Source organism: Lepus europaeus, chromosome 21 (assembly GCF_033115175.1).
Source record: "Lepus europaeus isolate LE1 chromosome 21, mLepTim1.pri, whole genome shotgun sequence".
NCBI classification, from domain to species: domain Eukaryota; kingdom Metazoa; phylum Chordata; class Mammalia; order Lagomorpha; family Leporidae; genus Lepus; species Lepus europaeus.
This window is the reverse complement of record NC_084847.1, coordinates 54,056,701-54,072,663: the sequence shown is the minus strand read 5'-3', so window position 1 is coordinate 54,072,663 and position 15,963 is coordinate 54,056,701. Positions and strand designations below refer to the sequence as shown.

Genomic DNA, 15,963 nt, shown 5'->3' with positions numbered 1-15,963 from the left:
TCTTTTGTTTTTTTTTTTTTTTTTTTTTTGACAGAGTGGACAGTGAGAGAGACAGGGAGAAAGGTCTTCCTTTTTGGCCGTTGGTTCACCCTCCAATGGCCACTGCAGCCGGCGCATTGTGCTGATCCGAAGCTGGGAGCCAGGTGCTTCTCCTGGTCTCCCATGCGGGTGCAGGGCCCAAGCACTTGGGCCATCCTCCACTGCCTTCCCGGGCCGTAGCAGAGAGCTGGCCTGGAAGAGGGGCAACCGGGACAGGATCCGGCACCCCGACCGGGACTAGAACCTGGTGTGCCGGCGCCGCAAGGCAGAGGATTAGCCTATTGAGCCGTGGCGCCGGCCTCTTCCTTTTCAAACTATATTTCTTCTGTCTGCTCTTACCACTAACCTTTTTTTTTTTTTTAAGATTTATTTTTTTATTTATTTGAAAGAGAGAGAGAGAGAGATCTTCCATCTACTGGTTCACTGCCTAAATGGCCATAATAGCCAAGGCAGTGCCAGTCTGAAACCAGGAGCCCAGAGCTTCTTCCAGGTCCTTTGTGGTTACAAAGGCCCAAGCACTTCCAAATCAGAAGTGGAGTAGCCAAGTCTCAAACTGGCACCAGCTTCATAGGCAGCAGTTTAACCTGGTATGTCACAATGCCAACTCTATTTATTTATTTATTTTCTAACAAAGACCTATCCATTCTTTTTTTTTTTTAAACTTAGAAACAGCATGATGTTTTTAATTTGTTCTTTCAAATTATTTATCAGGTGATTAAATAATAGAATTGTGACTTCTGAAGTAACTTAATTCCTTATCCCTTCCTTCCTTAACAGGTTCTCTTTCCTGTGCTCATTCCCTTCCATGTCTGTTATTCCCTTCCTCTGCGTGCCCTCTGTTGTTATGTCCCCTTTTTTTCTGCTTTTTGCCTGCCTTCTGATTTTCCAACTGTATTTCCTGTTGTCCCAATTTTTCCTCCCTTGTTTTTCTCTGTTTTATCTCTGATTAATACTGTGAAGTCATTTTGCAAACATGTAGAAGCTTCCTGGAAAATAATGTCACTTGATTAACACATGTACTCAAAAAGGTGCTGTTTGTGTTTTCTGTTATGATGTCAGGTTGTGAAAACAGGAATGAGAATGAGGAGTCCACCTCAAAGGCTGAAGTCAGAGAAGACGCAGCATCACGTGGGGAGACAGCAGGAAGATTCCAGAAAGAGTTTGGAGAAAAATGTGAACAGCTGGGCAAAGTTGTAGAAAGGCAGCAGAGAAACCCAGAGGAAAAAACTGGAAAAGAAAAGAAAGATTCAGGGCCAACTACAGTCAAGGAAAAAAAAACCACTCCAGGAGAAAGGGGTCCGAGGGAGAAGGGTAAAGGACTAGGAAGAAGCTTCAGTCTGAGTTCAAACTTTAATACCCCTGAAGAAGTCCCAACAGGGACGAAGTCGCACAGATGTGATGAATGTGGTAAATGCTTCACAAGAAGTTCAAGCCTTATTCGCCATAAAATAATCCACACTGGAGAAAAGCCCTATGAATGTAGTGAGTGTGGAAAAGCCTTCAGTCTTAACTCAAACCTTGTCCTACATCAGAGAATCCACACAGGAGAGAAACCACATGAATGTAATGAGTGTGGCAAAGCCTTCAGTCACAGTTCCAATCTCATCCTCCATCAGCGTATCCACTCCGGAGAGAAACCTTACGAATGTAATGAGTGTGGGAAAGCGTTCAGCCAGAGCTCAGACCTCACTAAACATCAAAGAATCCACACAGGGGAGAAGCCCTATGAATGTAGTGAATGTGGAAAAGCTTTCAACCGAAACTCATACCTTATTTTGCATCGGAGAATTCACACCAGAGAAAAGCCCTATAAGTGTACTAAGTGTGGCAAGGCCTTCACCCGGAGTTCAACCCTCACTCTGCATCACAGAATCCATGCCAGAGAGAGAGCCCCTGAATACAGCCCAGCCTCACTGGATGCATTTGGAGCATTCCTGAAAAGTTGTGTGTAAAGCAAGAATTTGTCATCAAGACATTTCCCCATTTTGTTTGTAAAATTATTTCAGTGATATATGCCCATGGAAGTGGGGGAAAAACCTCAACAGTTTTAAAAAAAAAAATCGTACTTAAGGATCCTTCTAGTTATATCAGCAGTGTTCTGCCTTTGTGTAATATGTGGGCATGTAGCACTTCCACACAGCCCTTGCAGGGAAAAGTGAGTGATATGGATAATCCATGCAACATTTCCACATAAGATAAAAGCACACACAATAAAATGTCAAGCTTTTTCAGTAATGAGGATATCTTTAAGGCACTACTGGACTCTCAGTAATCACAACATACAATTGAAAGATCAAGACTGGCTTTTTGAACATGATACTGAAGTTAAGAAGCTCCTTGCCACAAACAAGCTCTACTTGGCCAACATCTTATTTATCTTTCAAAAGAGAAGGACAGTTAAGACAAAAATTACATTAGGACATGCTGCTCAAGCTAGTTATATCTATATATGATAAGTTATATATATGATCACTGGTAGCCTACCAAAGCTATAGAAATCTAGGACTGTGTTGATAAGTATCAAACCAAAGATTTCTATCTCTTCCTGAAAGAGAGACACGTGCACCAGTCTACAATTCCAAAGGACTGCAACAAGTGTAGATGGTTCTATCCTCATCACTGATATTAGTTCTACCGAAATGACAATTCAAAACACTTCTCTTCTTCAAATCCCTAAAGCACTATAGCACTCCTAAATGCATTTCTCCATGTTAGCACTTGATTGTATACGGTCTCAATTCTCCGTGGTTTCATGTATGGAAGTTAATACCCCCAAAAGAGATGCTCCAATTGTCAAGGGATATATTTAGATCCCTGACTTACAGCACTGGAGATGGTGCTGAGCCCTGAGGCACTCATGACTGGTTTATGATGGGACATTACATTTATGATGAAGCCCTGTGAATCACAAGTACCTGAAAATTGGTAGCCTGGCCCAGTGTTTGAAGGGGACCTTCAGAGCCAGGAGGCTGCCAAAACCTAAGATCAATGCTATTTTTGTCCTAAATGGAAGTGAAAGGTACTGGTTAGCTGCCTGCATAGATTCTTTCTAAAAACAGATCAGAGAGGTACCACAGAATATCAGAAATGACTTAATTATTGCCATCTTAAAAATGAATGCTAAGGTCATCTTTTGACAACTTTCTGTTGCAGAGATCTTAGCAAGAATTCTTTTCAGTCAACTGCTGAACAGTGTGATGGGCACTTTTGAAATCATTTGTAACGTAAATAATGTAAGTCAGAAGACGTGGGTTTTGTTGCTTTTCAGAAAATGAAAAGTTGTAGGGAACAGTTTTTCCATACTTTTCTAGAAACTTCACAAAAGGATTTGTCACTATTTGAGAAGTTTAGCAACATACTAAGATATAGTTGGTTGTGTCATACCTATAGTGCACATCTTTTCTGTTTCTCATCATTAAAGACTGAAGTGAGGTTATGAAACTTTAATCTTTCCCATAATCTGTTCAGGAGGATGCAATTGGCTTCCCAGAAACTAAGGATGGGGTTGGTTTAACACATAAAGGAGCCCCAAGTATCATGGGTTTTGTGAAGGCATCAAGGACATAGATAGAAATGGCTCCAATCATGTGGACAGCACTGCAGAAACTTATAAAAACAAACTAAGAAACAAACCTGAAGACTATCGTGACCATCATATAACAGGAGAACCCCACCTGCAGTTTGAGATTTTCCTCAAGAAACAGAACTGAAGCTATCACTGACCAACAGCTAAAGTTCCTGAGATTGTTTGCAGAACCAGTGAAGTGGGGGCACATGTGGCCTCAGCTCCAGCTCCAGACTAAACTACAATTCTACACAGCAGTTATTCTTTGGCTTCTTTTTGGCTTTGTGAGTTGAACCAACCACAGCTTCCCTATAGCTTCAAAGCCATTTCATCAGTTTTCCCTGGGAAAACTTCAAGTCAACAAGTTACCAGAATATTTCTGCCCATCCAATTTAAGAAAAACAGAAGAGATACTGAAGGAGGATGTACTTAATATATTTTTTCTTTTTCTTTTCTTTTCTTTTTTTTTTTTTTTTGACAGTAAAGTGGAGGTAGAAATGCTTTAAGAATTTTCTTCAAAGAAAATTGAAGCTACAGTTATGGTTGCATAGAATGCTAGTGTTGCTTTTGAGAGGATTGTTGCCCACTGGAAAGCAACTGAAAGTGTTTAAGTACATAACTCCAGGCACTGATCCAAACACTGACTTTTTTCTTAAGAAGAAAAGGACTTTAGTTGGTTCCACATTTGCCTTTTTCTTTTAGCAACAACTATGTGCTGACATAATTCAGCCACCATTTGTTTTTAAATGAAAGTTATATATAACCTGTATGCCCATATTTAATTCCTGTTTGATTGGGACATCTTACTTTATCAATAGCCACTGGGGTTGCTTCAGATCTTCAGCATATGCACTCCATGAGGCAGCTATTAGAAGAGGTGTTTTCTGAGGAAAACAGACTACAACTGTTTATTAAAACCCTCTGCATTGCATTCATTTATCAAATGCTCAGTACAAAATGTCATTGGGTCTTGGTCAGAAATGCTGGTGACATCTACTTAGTGCTCAGGAAAGTCATTCAAAAGTTCTTGATGGGCAGAAATCTGGTGCCACATTAAGTACTCAGTACTTAACCATCAGCATGCTAGTTGTCCTGATGGAACTTTTTGAAGAGTTTCTAACAACATACCTTAACCCTGCCAGGAAGAGAAGTTAAAATTCTTCAAGTTGTGGGGTATTTGTTTCTACTCTAGCCTGGTAGGCAAGGCTAAAACCTGAAACTATAGACATGAGACATTTTGATATGTAAGGCACTTAATACTTAGGTTGTGAAAGTGAAACTCGGCAAACTGTGTAGAGAGATTAACATGTTTGATGTGTAAAAGAGTTCACATCTCACACACCAGAGAGTTATTCCAGAAAGGAACCTCTTGAATGTGATAAATATGGCAAAGCTCTTAATCACATCTCAACCCTTAACATCAGAAAGCTTACATTGTAAATAAACTTTATTAGTATTAAATGTGAGGAAAACTTTGATGTATAGCACTCATTGCTTTGGACAAAACAATTTCATCATTATCTTCCAATCATGTAATAAGTTTCAGAAACACTGCAGAGGGAGCTTAAGTCTTAACTCCAGAGGATCCACAGAAGGAGGAAAAGAAAAATGGGGAAATGCTAAAGAAACAGCAACATGTACAGCTTCTTACAAAAATTGTGAATGTTGGGTACTTCTGTATATTTTGTATGACTATGATGTGTGTATTTTGTACCTCCAGCCCCTGTTGTTACTCTGTATATTCCCTGTAAACAGATTATGTATTTTATTTTAATCTATTTGACAGAATACTTCATTCCAAAAGTGCAGTTTTGGAGTAAGTAGTGAAAACGTGGTTATAGAAAAAACATCAGTTTACAGAACCGAGTGGGAAAAGAAGTGTGAAGAAGAAACAAAAGCTCCAGTTTATGTTTATCAGATCAAGAGGAGACTGGTAAATTGTGAGGACAGGTTAATAGGACACAAAAGTGGAATAGTTCTATAAACATGAAGCATCTGGAGCTTTTTTTTTAAAAAACCAGAGGTTGCCCTCTGAGCTGTCAGTCACCATTGCAAGTAAAAGGAATGGATTCTCTTAGCTTGGGGTGGGAGGTGGGAAGATTTTCTCTCTAAAATGAAAATAGGAATTGTACTGGAATGGCCAGTGGGACCACCTAACCTGACCCAACACTCTAAACCATAGTCCTGCATTCCCACTAACTACTGTGTCTTTATGCTTAGATTTGGGATAGGAAAGCTTCAAGGTAGGTTCCTGAGTTCTTTGAAGTTAGGCACAAAGGAATTGAGTGCATCCAGTTGTGACATTGCAGGAAGTTTGTCAGATAAGCCTTGAGAAGCATTTGCTACTTTCCTTTTGGTTGTGTTCTGTGTACCTTTCCTGTTCCCACTCTTCCCCTTGTTTATGATTTTTGTGAAGATAGCTATGGAAAAATTTTTGGTTTTTAAAAGATTTTGTTTTAGTTTTAGTTTTTAATCCTGGAATTGGTTGCCTTTATCCAGGTAGTCATACTGATCTACTCCAAAGCCAGATATAACCAGTTTCATCCCATCATCCTCATGGAAGACTCTGAATTGGAATAACAGTACTGAAATGTGGTCAGTGATAGATAGCAGTTACTTGCCAGAGGAGTCATGTTATCTGTTCCATTCTGAGCAACTTCTCAGAACTATTTATGAAGGGGCTGGGGCTCCCCATATTGGGAAACCAAATGAAGGTCTGCAGGTTATTAAGTGTCAGAAAAGGGAAAGTTAGGAGAAAAGGAAATTAAGTGGTATAAATAGATCATTTTGTAGAAGTTAGGGGTAGATTTTTATTTCACTTAACTACTGGAGATTTTAATAAAGAGCATTATTATTGGAAAAGTTTTCCTAATGTAGATGAGGTTTTGTTTTTAGAATGGATACACTACTGTACATTTAAAAGCTGTTAATTATTATTCAGATTATATCTGAAAATGAAATTACCTGTTTCACTTTTCAAAGCTTTGTCAAACAAACTTGAAGTTTTAGGGAGGTAAGCCATCTCCAATCCTGCAGGTCAAACAAGTTTGGGAAATAATTTTGACATCCCATAATGCAGAATGTCTTATTGTTAGAAATTGGTTTCATACTTCCTGGTTCTCTTTACTAGTGGACACCACCAATCTCATGTTTTCCTCTGTTGTCCTCAAATAGCACAAGGAAAAGAGTGGGTGTTAGGCAACTTCTAAACCATGGACTGCTGTGATCTTTTTTCTTTTTAACCTTGGAGATTCTCCCCTTCATTTACTGATGAATCATGACCCACTGCAAAGTACACTGTAATTAGCAAAGTTAATTGGTCTTTAAATTATCTAACTTCAGCAAGCATTCATTAATCAATGAGGCTCACTGGTTTAAGGTATAAAGGATGAGACCTATGAGTGAGTGAAAGGTGATACTGAAAGTTGGATTTTCTTCCAGTTTGAGATTTAACTTTCTTTGGTCCCTGGAAGGGGCCAGACAACTTTGGTCACCTTTAATCACTATGGTTTAGCTTCCTGACAAGGTTGGGTGCATCAGAATAGGGGAGGGGTTACAATTGTCCTATGCCCTTGGCTGAAGAAGAGTTAAGGAGGCAGGAGAGAAACTTGGGGGTGTGTTGGGATGATTGTTTGCCTTCCCCTTTGCTTCCACCAGGTGATAGCATCCAGCTACTTTTTAAATGTTTCAGTTTGCCCTACCACAGACAAAGCATGTTAGACTTAGAGATACTTCTGCTGGTAGCAGGGGTCCCTACTTGAAAACATATATGAGGGGGGTGGGGTGGGAGGAAGCAGATTGTGATTGTGCAGGAAAATCTTGTTCTAAATAAAGAGTTTAAGGGCAAGGGGTGGGTTATGCAAGCAGAATCAGTAATTATTTTAAAATGAGCATATGTATTTTTATTAACTTTTAGTTAAATATAGATTATTACAACCAGGTCAACATGATAAGCCTAAATATATAGAGAGCTAACTCAGGCATTGTCTTTGTAGACTAGTAAAGCAACCCGTCTTGTCAGTTCCCAGCTTCTTTGTTTAGAGTTAAAATAGACCAAAAGAAGAAATTTACTTGTCTTTGTATACCTGCAGAATTAAATTATTGCTGTTAAGAACTAGACTTTTCATTTTACTAGTCTGAAGAGTCCAGGTGCTTGGTAGATGTTCAATAAAGGGTTTTTAAATTGAATTTGTGCATTTAAAATACTCATTAACATTTCTAGAAGAGCTTCTCTTAATAAATAATGGAACCAGAGGGAAAGTGGTATGTTCTTTAAAAGCTGGGGAACTCCTACAACAAAAATAATTTGAAGCCTTAATCTAAGACAATTTCCAAATGTAACAAGAAATGGCAGCAAAATGACATTTGTATACACACATAATCAGTGGTCCATTTTAGAGGCCGGTGGTATCTGACAAATGTTGGCGTAATGAGGTCAGGAAGGAAATTCTGGAAATTTGTAATAAGTATTCCTTTATGTTGTTTCTGTCTTAGATCATGATAAAAGAATAAATTATCATCTGTAGGTGGCAGTATTTGTGTTTGTTTTGGTCACCCTTGGTTGCATAAACACGTTTTGGATAAAGAAAAATGTAATTTCGAAGTTACAAATTTGAACTGTTGGAAAACCAAATGATTTTTTTTTTTTACTTTGCCTCATGTGAATAATTGATTTATTCTCCCTATTTAGAAACCCTACATGCAGGTACAAAGTGCTCTGTTTCCTCTGTGCTTCAGTTTCTATTTCCTGAAGACTAGAATGGTCAGTGCTGCCCTGCTTTCTTTAAGGACTATGATGGAATAAACTGCTAAGCAAAGTTTGTTTTAAAAAAAAATATATTTATATTTGAGAAAAGTTACAGAGGGAGAGACAGAGAGATCTTCCATCTGCTGGTTCACTCCCCCCCCCCCCCCCAAAGCCAGGAGCTTCTTCCAGGTCTCAGGTGCACTTGGGCCATCTCCACTGCTTTCCCAGACCATTAGCAGAGAGCTGGATCAGAAGTGGATCAGTTGGGGCTCAAACCAGTGCCCATATGGGATGTTGGTGCTTCAGATGGAGCTTTTTTTAAATTTTTTTTTGCCAGAGTTAGAAAGAGAGAAAGGTCTTCCTTCCGTTGGTTCACTCCCCTGATGGCTGCTAAGGCCGGCGCTGCGCCGATCCGAAGCCAGGAGCCGGGTACTTCCTCCCAGTCTCCCATGCGGGTGCAGGGACCCAAGCACTTGGTCCATCCTCCACTGCCCTCCTGGGCCACAGCAGAGAGCTGGCATGGAAAAGGGACAACCAGGACTAGTATCTGGTGCCCCAACCAGGATTAGAACCCCGGGGTGAAAGCCGGCACTGCGGCTCACTAGGCTAATCCTCCGCCTTGCGGCGCCGGCACACCGGGTTCTAGTCCCGGTCGGGGCACCGATCCTGTCCGGGTTGCCCCTCTTCCAGGCCAGCTCTCTGCTGTGGCCAGGGAGTGCAGTGGAGGATGGCCCAAGTCCTTGGGCCCTGCACCCCTTGGGAGACCAGGATAAGTACCTGGCTCCTGCCATTGGATCAGCGCGGTGCACCAGTCGCAGCGTGCCTACCGCGGCGGCCATTGGAGGGTGAACCAACGGCAAAAGGAAGACCTTTCTCTCTCTCTCTCACTGTCCACTCTGCCTGTCAAAAAAAAAAAAAAAAAAAGAACCCCGGGGTGCTGGCGCCGCAGGCAGAGGATTAGCCAAGTGAGCCATGGCGCCGGCCTCAGATGGAGCTTTAACCTACTATGTTAGTACCAGCCTCTCAAGTAAAGTTTTTAGTAAGGCTAAAAAGGATTTACAAAAGGTAGCTTGTGTGAAAATGTCTTTCCAGAGGTATTTTCCAGCCAGGTCCTGGTTCGGGGGAACTTGATCCTGTCCTGTGCAATTATCCTGGCCTGGGTATCCCAGAGAGCAGAGCCTAAAGTCAGGGCTTGTGTGCAGATGACTTGTTTTGGGAATGATTACAGAGAACAGAAGTGAGGGACAGGTTAGGCAGAAAGAGGATGGGATCTAATGCATCACAAAGTGGTCACTGCTGTGGACAAATGGAGCCTAGACCTCCACGACCGAATTTGGCTGCTCCAGGGACTGGAGGAGAGACCATTTACTTACTCGAGGTGTGCTCTGTGAAGCAGGGACTTCTTGCATTTCCAGGTCCATACACATCCAGAGAAGTTACAGAACAATCACTGCTGGGTGCACCTGCCAAAAGCAGGTTCCAGCAGTGGCCTGAGTGAAAAGTGAGCTGAGCCCTGGCAGAGTACATGGAGTACCCAAAACATCTGTAAGCTGTTTCTACTCAGCATTTCTGATGCCAGCTCTCCATCTCTGGACACCAACCAGGTGTCCAATTCAATCCAGTTCTGACACTGCTGGAGTTAGTGCAGACTCTGCTGACATGACTGCCAATTCAGACACTTAGCTAGGTCTAACCTTCCAGATCTACTGTTATGAGGGGCCCTGCAAACTGAGTACTGCCCTACAAGGATCAGAGCTTATCTCCCAAGAGCCTCTCTCCTCAACCTTTCACTTGTCCTCTCAGTTCAAACACTGGTGGCTTCCTCCATTCCTGGGCCTGCATTTCAAAGGCTGCAGGAGGAAAAATTTGCAAGCCTGGCCTCCTATAATTTTAGTCCGCCTTCATTTTCACTCTGGTCCCTGCTATGTTCCAGGGTTCAGTATATGACCAAGAATGTAGGGTGTAGGCAAGAAGGAGATGGAGGAACAAGGAGAACCTGACACAATTTACTCAACAGAGCTTGTTTTTTCAGCCGATGTTCCAGGAAAGCCTGTCTGGCAAGGGGGCCAGGCCACCACAGACAGAGAAAGCCGCAAGAAACCAGCGTGGGTCGGTTGTGAGCATATAATATATGAAGATGTGTGATGCTTGAGCAGAAATGGCCCTCCTGCTCCTTTTCTACATCCTGGACATGCCCCTAACCCTTGCTATAAAAGCCCTGGCAAACTGCTTCTCAGGGGTGCATCTTCTTGAGGGACCTCTACTGTCCCCCCGTCTGCTTGACTTTGAGCAACTGCAGCTTAGGGCTGATTCTATGGCAACACACCAAGCAAGCAGACCTCTTGTGTCTGCTAACAAAACTGATGAGCCTGGATGGACTGTCACTAGCCTAGGATCTCGGTGACTGGGAACTGGGAGTGAGGCAATTGGTAGTGGCAGCTGGTCCAGGACTTGCTTGCTCTTGGAGAACTGTTGCTTTGTTCTGTTGGGGTGGGAGGTTTCCCTGGGTGCCTGGCAGTCCAGAGTTGCTGACTCAGATACCCCTTTCTGCCCAGCTCCTCACAGAATCAAGAAATAATTTGGGATTGTTGCTATATTAAGTGTCTTAAGAGTTGCTTCCAGGATAGCAAGCATGCTAAGAGGAAATAACCGGGGACCAGAAAGGGACAGCCTTCTCCAGAATGCCATAAGAGGGTCAGCAGACAGGTTTCCAAAAGGAGTGGACAGGGAAATCTCACAGTCAGGTTTTGCTCAGGGAGGTGGAGATGCACAAAAGGAACAATCCAGGAAATCAGCTGGGTTTCTGGGTTACTTGCCCCTGTCTTTCCCCATTTCACAGGCAGTACCATTTTATTAGGGTTTAGAGATCTCTACCAGAAACAGGTGGGAAACAAAGGAAATTCCATGTTTCACAACTGATAGAAATTGTGATATCTTGGTTCATCTCTCCATGGCGTTCCATGTAATGTTATTCTTCCTTGTTCATGCATTCCCTAATGTTTGGTGAGCTCTGCCAGTTTTCTATTCCTGCCCAGTGGAAAATAAACTGGTTTTTGTCATGTGTAATGGAGTGCCATTACTGGGCTCTGACAAACTTCATGTGTGGGGCACCATCAACGGCGTGCAGTTTTCTATGCCATTATGCTTTTTGTGTGTCTCAGCATAGAGAGGAGATCCACCTCTAATACCGCCAGACCCCCCCTCACTCTCAGCACTTGTTTTGAGTCTAAATAAGTACAAACCTGTAGTTTTAAGAGGCAAACACTAATGGTAAAAGCCTTTGACCTTATCCTTTCCTTTTCGCTAACAAAAGCCTCTATTAAATGGTCCCCAACTATACTTGTCATCTCCTCATTACTGATATCACCCCCATTAAAGCCCCCATTAACTTTACCATTTACATGGTACAGTCACAGGTCACCATTGTCTATGACAAAAATAAATTCCAGGGACCAGAGTTGTGGCATAGCAGGTAAAGTTGAAGCCTGCAACTATGGCATACTTTATAGGCGCCAATTCTTGTACCAGTTGCTCCACTTCCAATCCAGCTCCCAGCTAATGGCCTGGGAAAAGCAGTGGAAGATGGCCCAAGTACTCGGGCCCCTGAACCCATGTGGGAGACCTGGATAAAGCTCCTGGCTCCAGCCGGCGCTGTGGCTCAACAGGCTAATCCTCCACACCAGGTTCTAGTCCCGGTCGGGGCGCCGGATTCTGTCCCGGTTGCCCCTCTTCCAGGCCAGCTCTCTGCTGTGACCCGGGAAGGCAGTGTAGGATGGCCCGAGTGCTTGGGCCCTGCACCCGCATGGGAGACCAGGAGAAGCACCTGGCTCCTGCCTTCGGATCAGCGTGGTGCACCGGCCGCAGCGCACCAGCCGCAGCAGCCATTGGAGGGTGAACCAACGGCAAAGGAAGACCTTTCTCTCTCTCACTGTCCACTCTGCCTGTCAAAAATAATTTTAAAAAAAGCTCCTGGCTCTGGCTTTGGCCTGGCCCAGCTGTGGCTGTTGCAGTCTTCTGGGGAGTGAACCAGCAGGTGGAAGATCTGTGTGTGTGTGTGTGTGTGTTTGTCTGTCTGTCTCCCTCTCCCTCTGTTATTTATTTGAAAGAGAGAGAGAGAATTTGTTCTACTGGTTCACTCCCCCAAACGACTACAATAGCCAGGGCTGGGTCCAGCCAAGGCTAGCAACTTCTTCAGAGTTTCCCACATGGGTGGCAGGAGCCCAAATACTTGAGCATCCTCAGGTGGCAGCTTTACCCAATATGCCACAACATGGGCCCTCTCCTTTACTTTTGTATAACTTGATCATTTTCTTGAGATAATTAGTTGTTGGTATTACACTGTCCTTCAGCTTATCTCCTCCTTCACTCATGAATCACAACCACGAATTGTCTCTAATTCATTTCACCAACTTTGCAAAGGCAATAGGCCCATTTAAAGATGCAGAAACTGGGCTGGTGCCACGGCTCAATAGGTTAATCCTCCACCTGAGGCGCTGGCACACCGGGTTCTAGTCCTGGTCAGGGCGCCAGATTCTGTCCCGGTTGCTCCTCTTCCAGTCCAGCTCTCTGCTATGGCCCGGGAGTGCAGTGGAGGATGGCCCAAGTGCTTGGGCCCTGCACCCGCATGGGAGACCAGAAGGAAGCACCTGGCTCCTGGCTTCAGATAAACGTGGTTCGCCGACTGCAGCGCACTGGCCACAGCGGCCATTAGGGGGTGAACCAACAGAAAAGGAAGACCTTTCTCTCTGTCTCTATCTCTCTCTCTCACTGTCCACTCTGCCTGTCAAAAAAAAGAAAGAAAGACGCAGAAACTCAAACCATGGACAAAAAAAGAATCCCCATACCAGGGCTGGCATTGTGGTACAGTGAGTCAAGCTGCCATTTGCAATACAGGCATCTCAGAGTGCTGGTTTGAGTCCCAGCTGCTCCATTTCCAATCCAGCTTCCCACTAATGTGCCTCGGAAGGCAGCAGAGAATGGCCCAAGTCCTTGAGCCCCTGCACACAAGTGGAAGACCCAGATGAAGCTTCTGGCTCCTGGCTTCAGTCTGCCCCAGCCCTGGTCATTGCAGCCATGTGGGGAATGAACCAACAGATGAAGATCTTGATTTCTCTCTCTCGCTCTCTCTCCCCCTCCCTCCTTACCTCCTTTCCTTCCTCCTTCCCTCTCTGTTACTCTGCCTTTCAAATAAATAAATTGCAAGCTTTCTTTAGCTGCCTAGCATACTATTAAAGATACCAACAACCCATTATAATCATTTGCATGTTGACTAAAAACTTGCTATCCTACATTTGTTGTCTTTAATGCAAATCTGCTGAACTTTTTTTTTCTAGGCTCTTAAATACAACCAGACAGAACCAGCTGTGGCTAAAATTGTGACTGGAACCTGAACAGAATGACTCATAATAATGAGAGTTACCTTACGGTTCCTTATAACATTCAATGACACACCTCTGATGACGTCCCAACTGTCATCTTTGAACAGGTGATGCAGATAAATCATGACTTATTAATGTGCATGTTTAAAGGACTCTGCACACCCCTTTCCTCTGCACCTGTCACGTTTTGTCCCTTAGTTTCACCCAGTTGTGCCCCATTTGCCCTAATTCCATAAATTCCCAAGGCCCTTTCTGAATGGGGAGATGGGTTTGGGTTTAGCTCTGGTTGTCCTCCATCACGTGGCCTTAAAGGCCTGAAAGAAAGCTTCTCTTCCTCAGAAGATGCAGCGTCTGGTACTTTTATCAGGGTACTGCTCCTGTGGGGCAAACCCTGATGCTGAACAACAAAACTGAGGCCCAGGAAATGAAGTCCCTTCCCCAGGAAGCAGCAGAACTGGATTTTAAAAGTACATCTGTCCGACTCCAACAACCACTGTCTTCCCACTGCCTCACTGCCCCTTCTCCTCTGTTAGGAGCTCAGTTATTCTCTCAAGTTCATCACTAACAGGACCCCATTGTTTATGAAGCTTCCTAGCATAATGGTTAAGCACACAGGCATTGGGGTCAGTTTGCCTAGGCTCAAATCCTTCATCTACTACTTCCTTGCTGTTTGACTTTGAGCACAGAGTTATTAAATGAGCTGACACATGTAAAGCACTCACAACAGGGCCTGACATAAGTGTTCCCCAAAATAGTTAACTGTTATTATTTCCTCCATAGGTCTCTCATCCTTTTCTCTTGAATATTCATGTATCACTTAAAAACATCTTTGCTTTTTTAAGTGAAACATGCTGATAGGATCCTCTATCCCATAAAGCCCTAAAATACGGAGCCCTGAGACCAGATCTTTGTGAAAGTTGGGGATACAAGCTCTGGTTCCATTTTTTAAAAGATTTATTTATATATTTATTTATTTGGAAGTCAGAGTTACACAGAGAGAAAAAGAGACCGAGAGAGATCCTCCATCTGCTGGTTCACTCCCCATGTGTTTGCAACAGCCAGGACTGGGCCAGACCAAAGCCAGCAGCCAGAGCTTTATCGGGGTCTCCCAAATGGTTGCAGGGGCCCAAGCACTTGGGCCATCTTCTGCTGCTTTTCCAGGTGCATTAGCAGGGAGCTGGATCAGAATTGGAGCAGCCAGGACACAAATCGGCACCCAAATAGGATGCCAGCATCACAGGCAGCAACTTAACCTGCTCTACCACAACACCATCCTCTCTAGTCCCATTTCAATCCTGGATGTCATAGATAGAATTACACATGACCTCTGGGATTCCCTCAAAATTAGCCTAGTTCTGGCTCAATTCTTTCTCCCCTAGCCCTACAGCTGATTTGGAAACAGTTTCCCCTGGAGTGATGGAAATTGCTACACAGGTTTTCAAGAGGCCTTTCTTGTTCTGTGCTACCCTCAGCCATCGCAGTAGTTACCATGCATGTTACGGGTCTCACACACCTTCAGCACAGCCACCACTCTGGATTTTTGGACATTTAGGAAATAGGCTGGCTATACCCTACCTGGGTTAACCGTGATTAACCACGGTCCCTCTACTTAGTTCTGAATTCCCTGTTTTCAAAGAGACACAGATCAACTGCAGTATGGCAAAAGGACAGTGATCTGGTTGACATGGCATTTCTAAGCCACCTCAGATGTCTAAGACTGGTTAGCCCAGGGAAGGAAGAAAATCACTGGCCACATGGTTGCTGCCTGCAAATATCTGGGTCTGTCATATTGGAAGGATTTGATTTGTTCTGAATGACTCCAAGAAATCAAACTAAATTCCTTTCAATAAACATTACTGCTAGGCCATGTACTTTGTGTTGGAATGAATGAAAGAATAAGCCATGAGTTAGGCCACCACTGCCTAGATGCTACCAGGATTTTTGGAAAATTAGAAAAAGGCACCCCTTCCACTTAACTGCTTTCTGTTTGAAAATTGTGATAACCTTATAGCTCCCCGATAACTACAAAATGAATGGTGCCTGGGATTGTACAGGCCACAAGTTGTTCAAGCAGATGTAATAGCCCTAGTGGAAGCTACTGAGAGAAGGAAAATCCTTCTTGAGTTGCCAAGCAGAGTGGATTACTGCATCAATTCATGCACTTAAATATTGCTGGGGGGGGGCATAAGGATGGTAGGAAAGGAGGCACTTGGCTAGGGGGAGAGCTGGGCTAC

The 15,963-nt window shown here is 43.5% G+C and overlaps 1 protein-coding gene across 3 annotated transcripts in view; it reads left to right on the top strand.

Annotated features, from left to right (window-relative positions):
• The window catches only part of ZKSCAN1 (zinc finger with KRAB and SCAN domains 1), a 46,656-nt gene that overhangs the window by 15,406 nt on the left and 15,287 nt on the right, over window positions 1-15,963 (top strand). For 2 of the 3 annotated variants that reach the window (XM_062180822.1, XM_062180821.1), the window contains exon 6: window positions 1,099-8,136. In XM_062180822.1, coding sequence (XP_062036806.1) covers window positions 1,099-1,991 — 893 coding nt within the window. In that variant the 3' untranslated portion in view covers window positions 1,992-8,136. Of the gene's footprint in view, window positions 1-1,098; window positions 8,137-15,963 lie in introns of those variants that run through there. The other variant, XM_062180824.1, reaches the window with a different exon arrangement.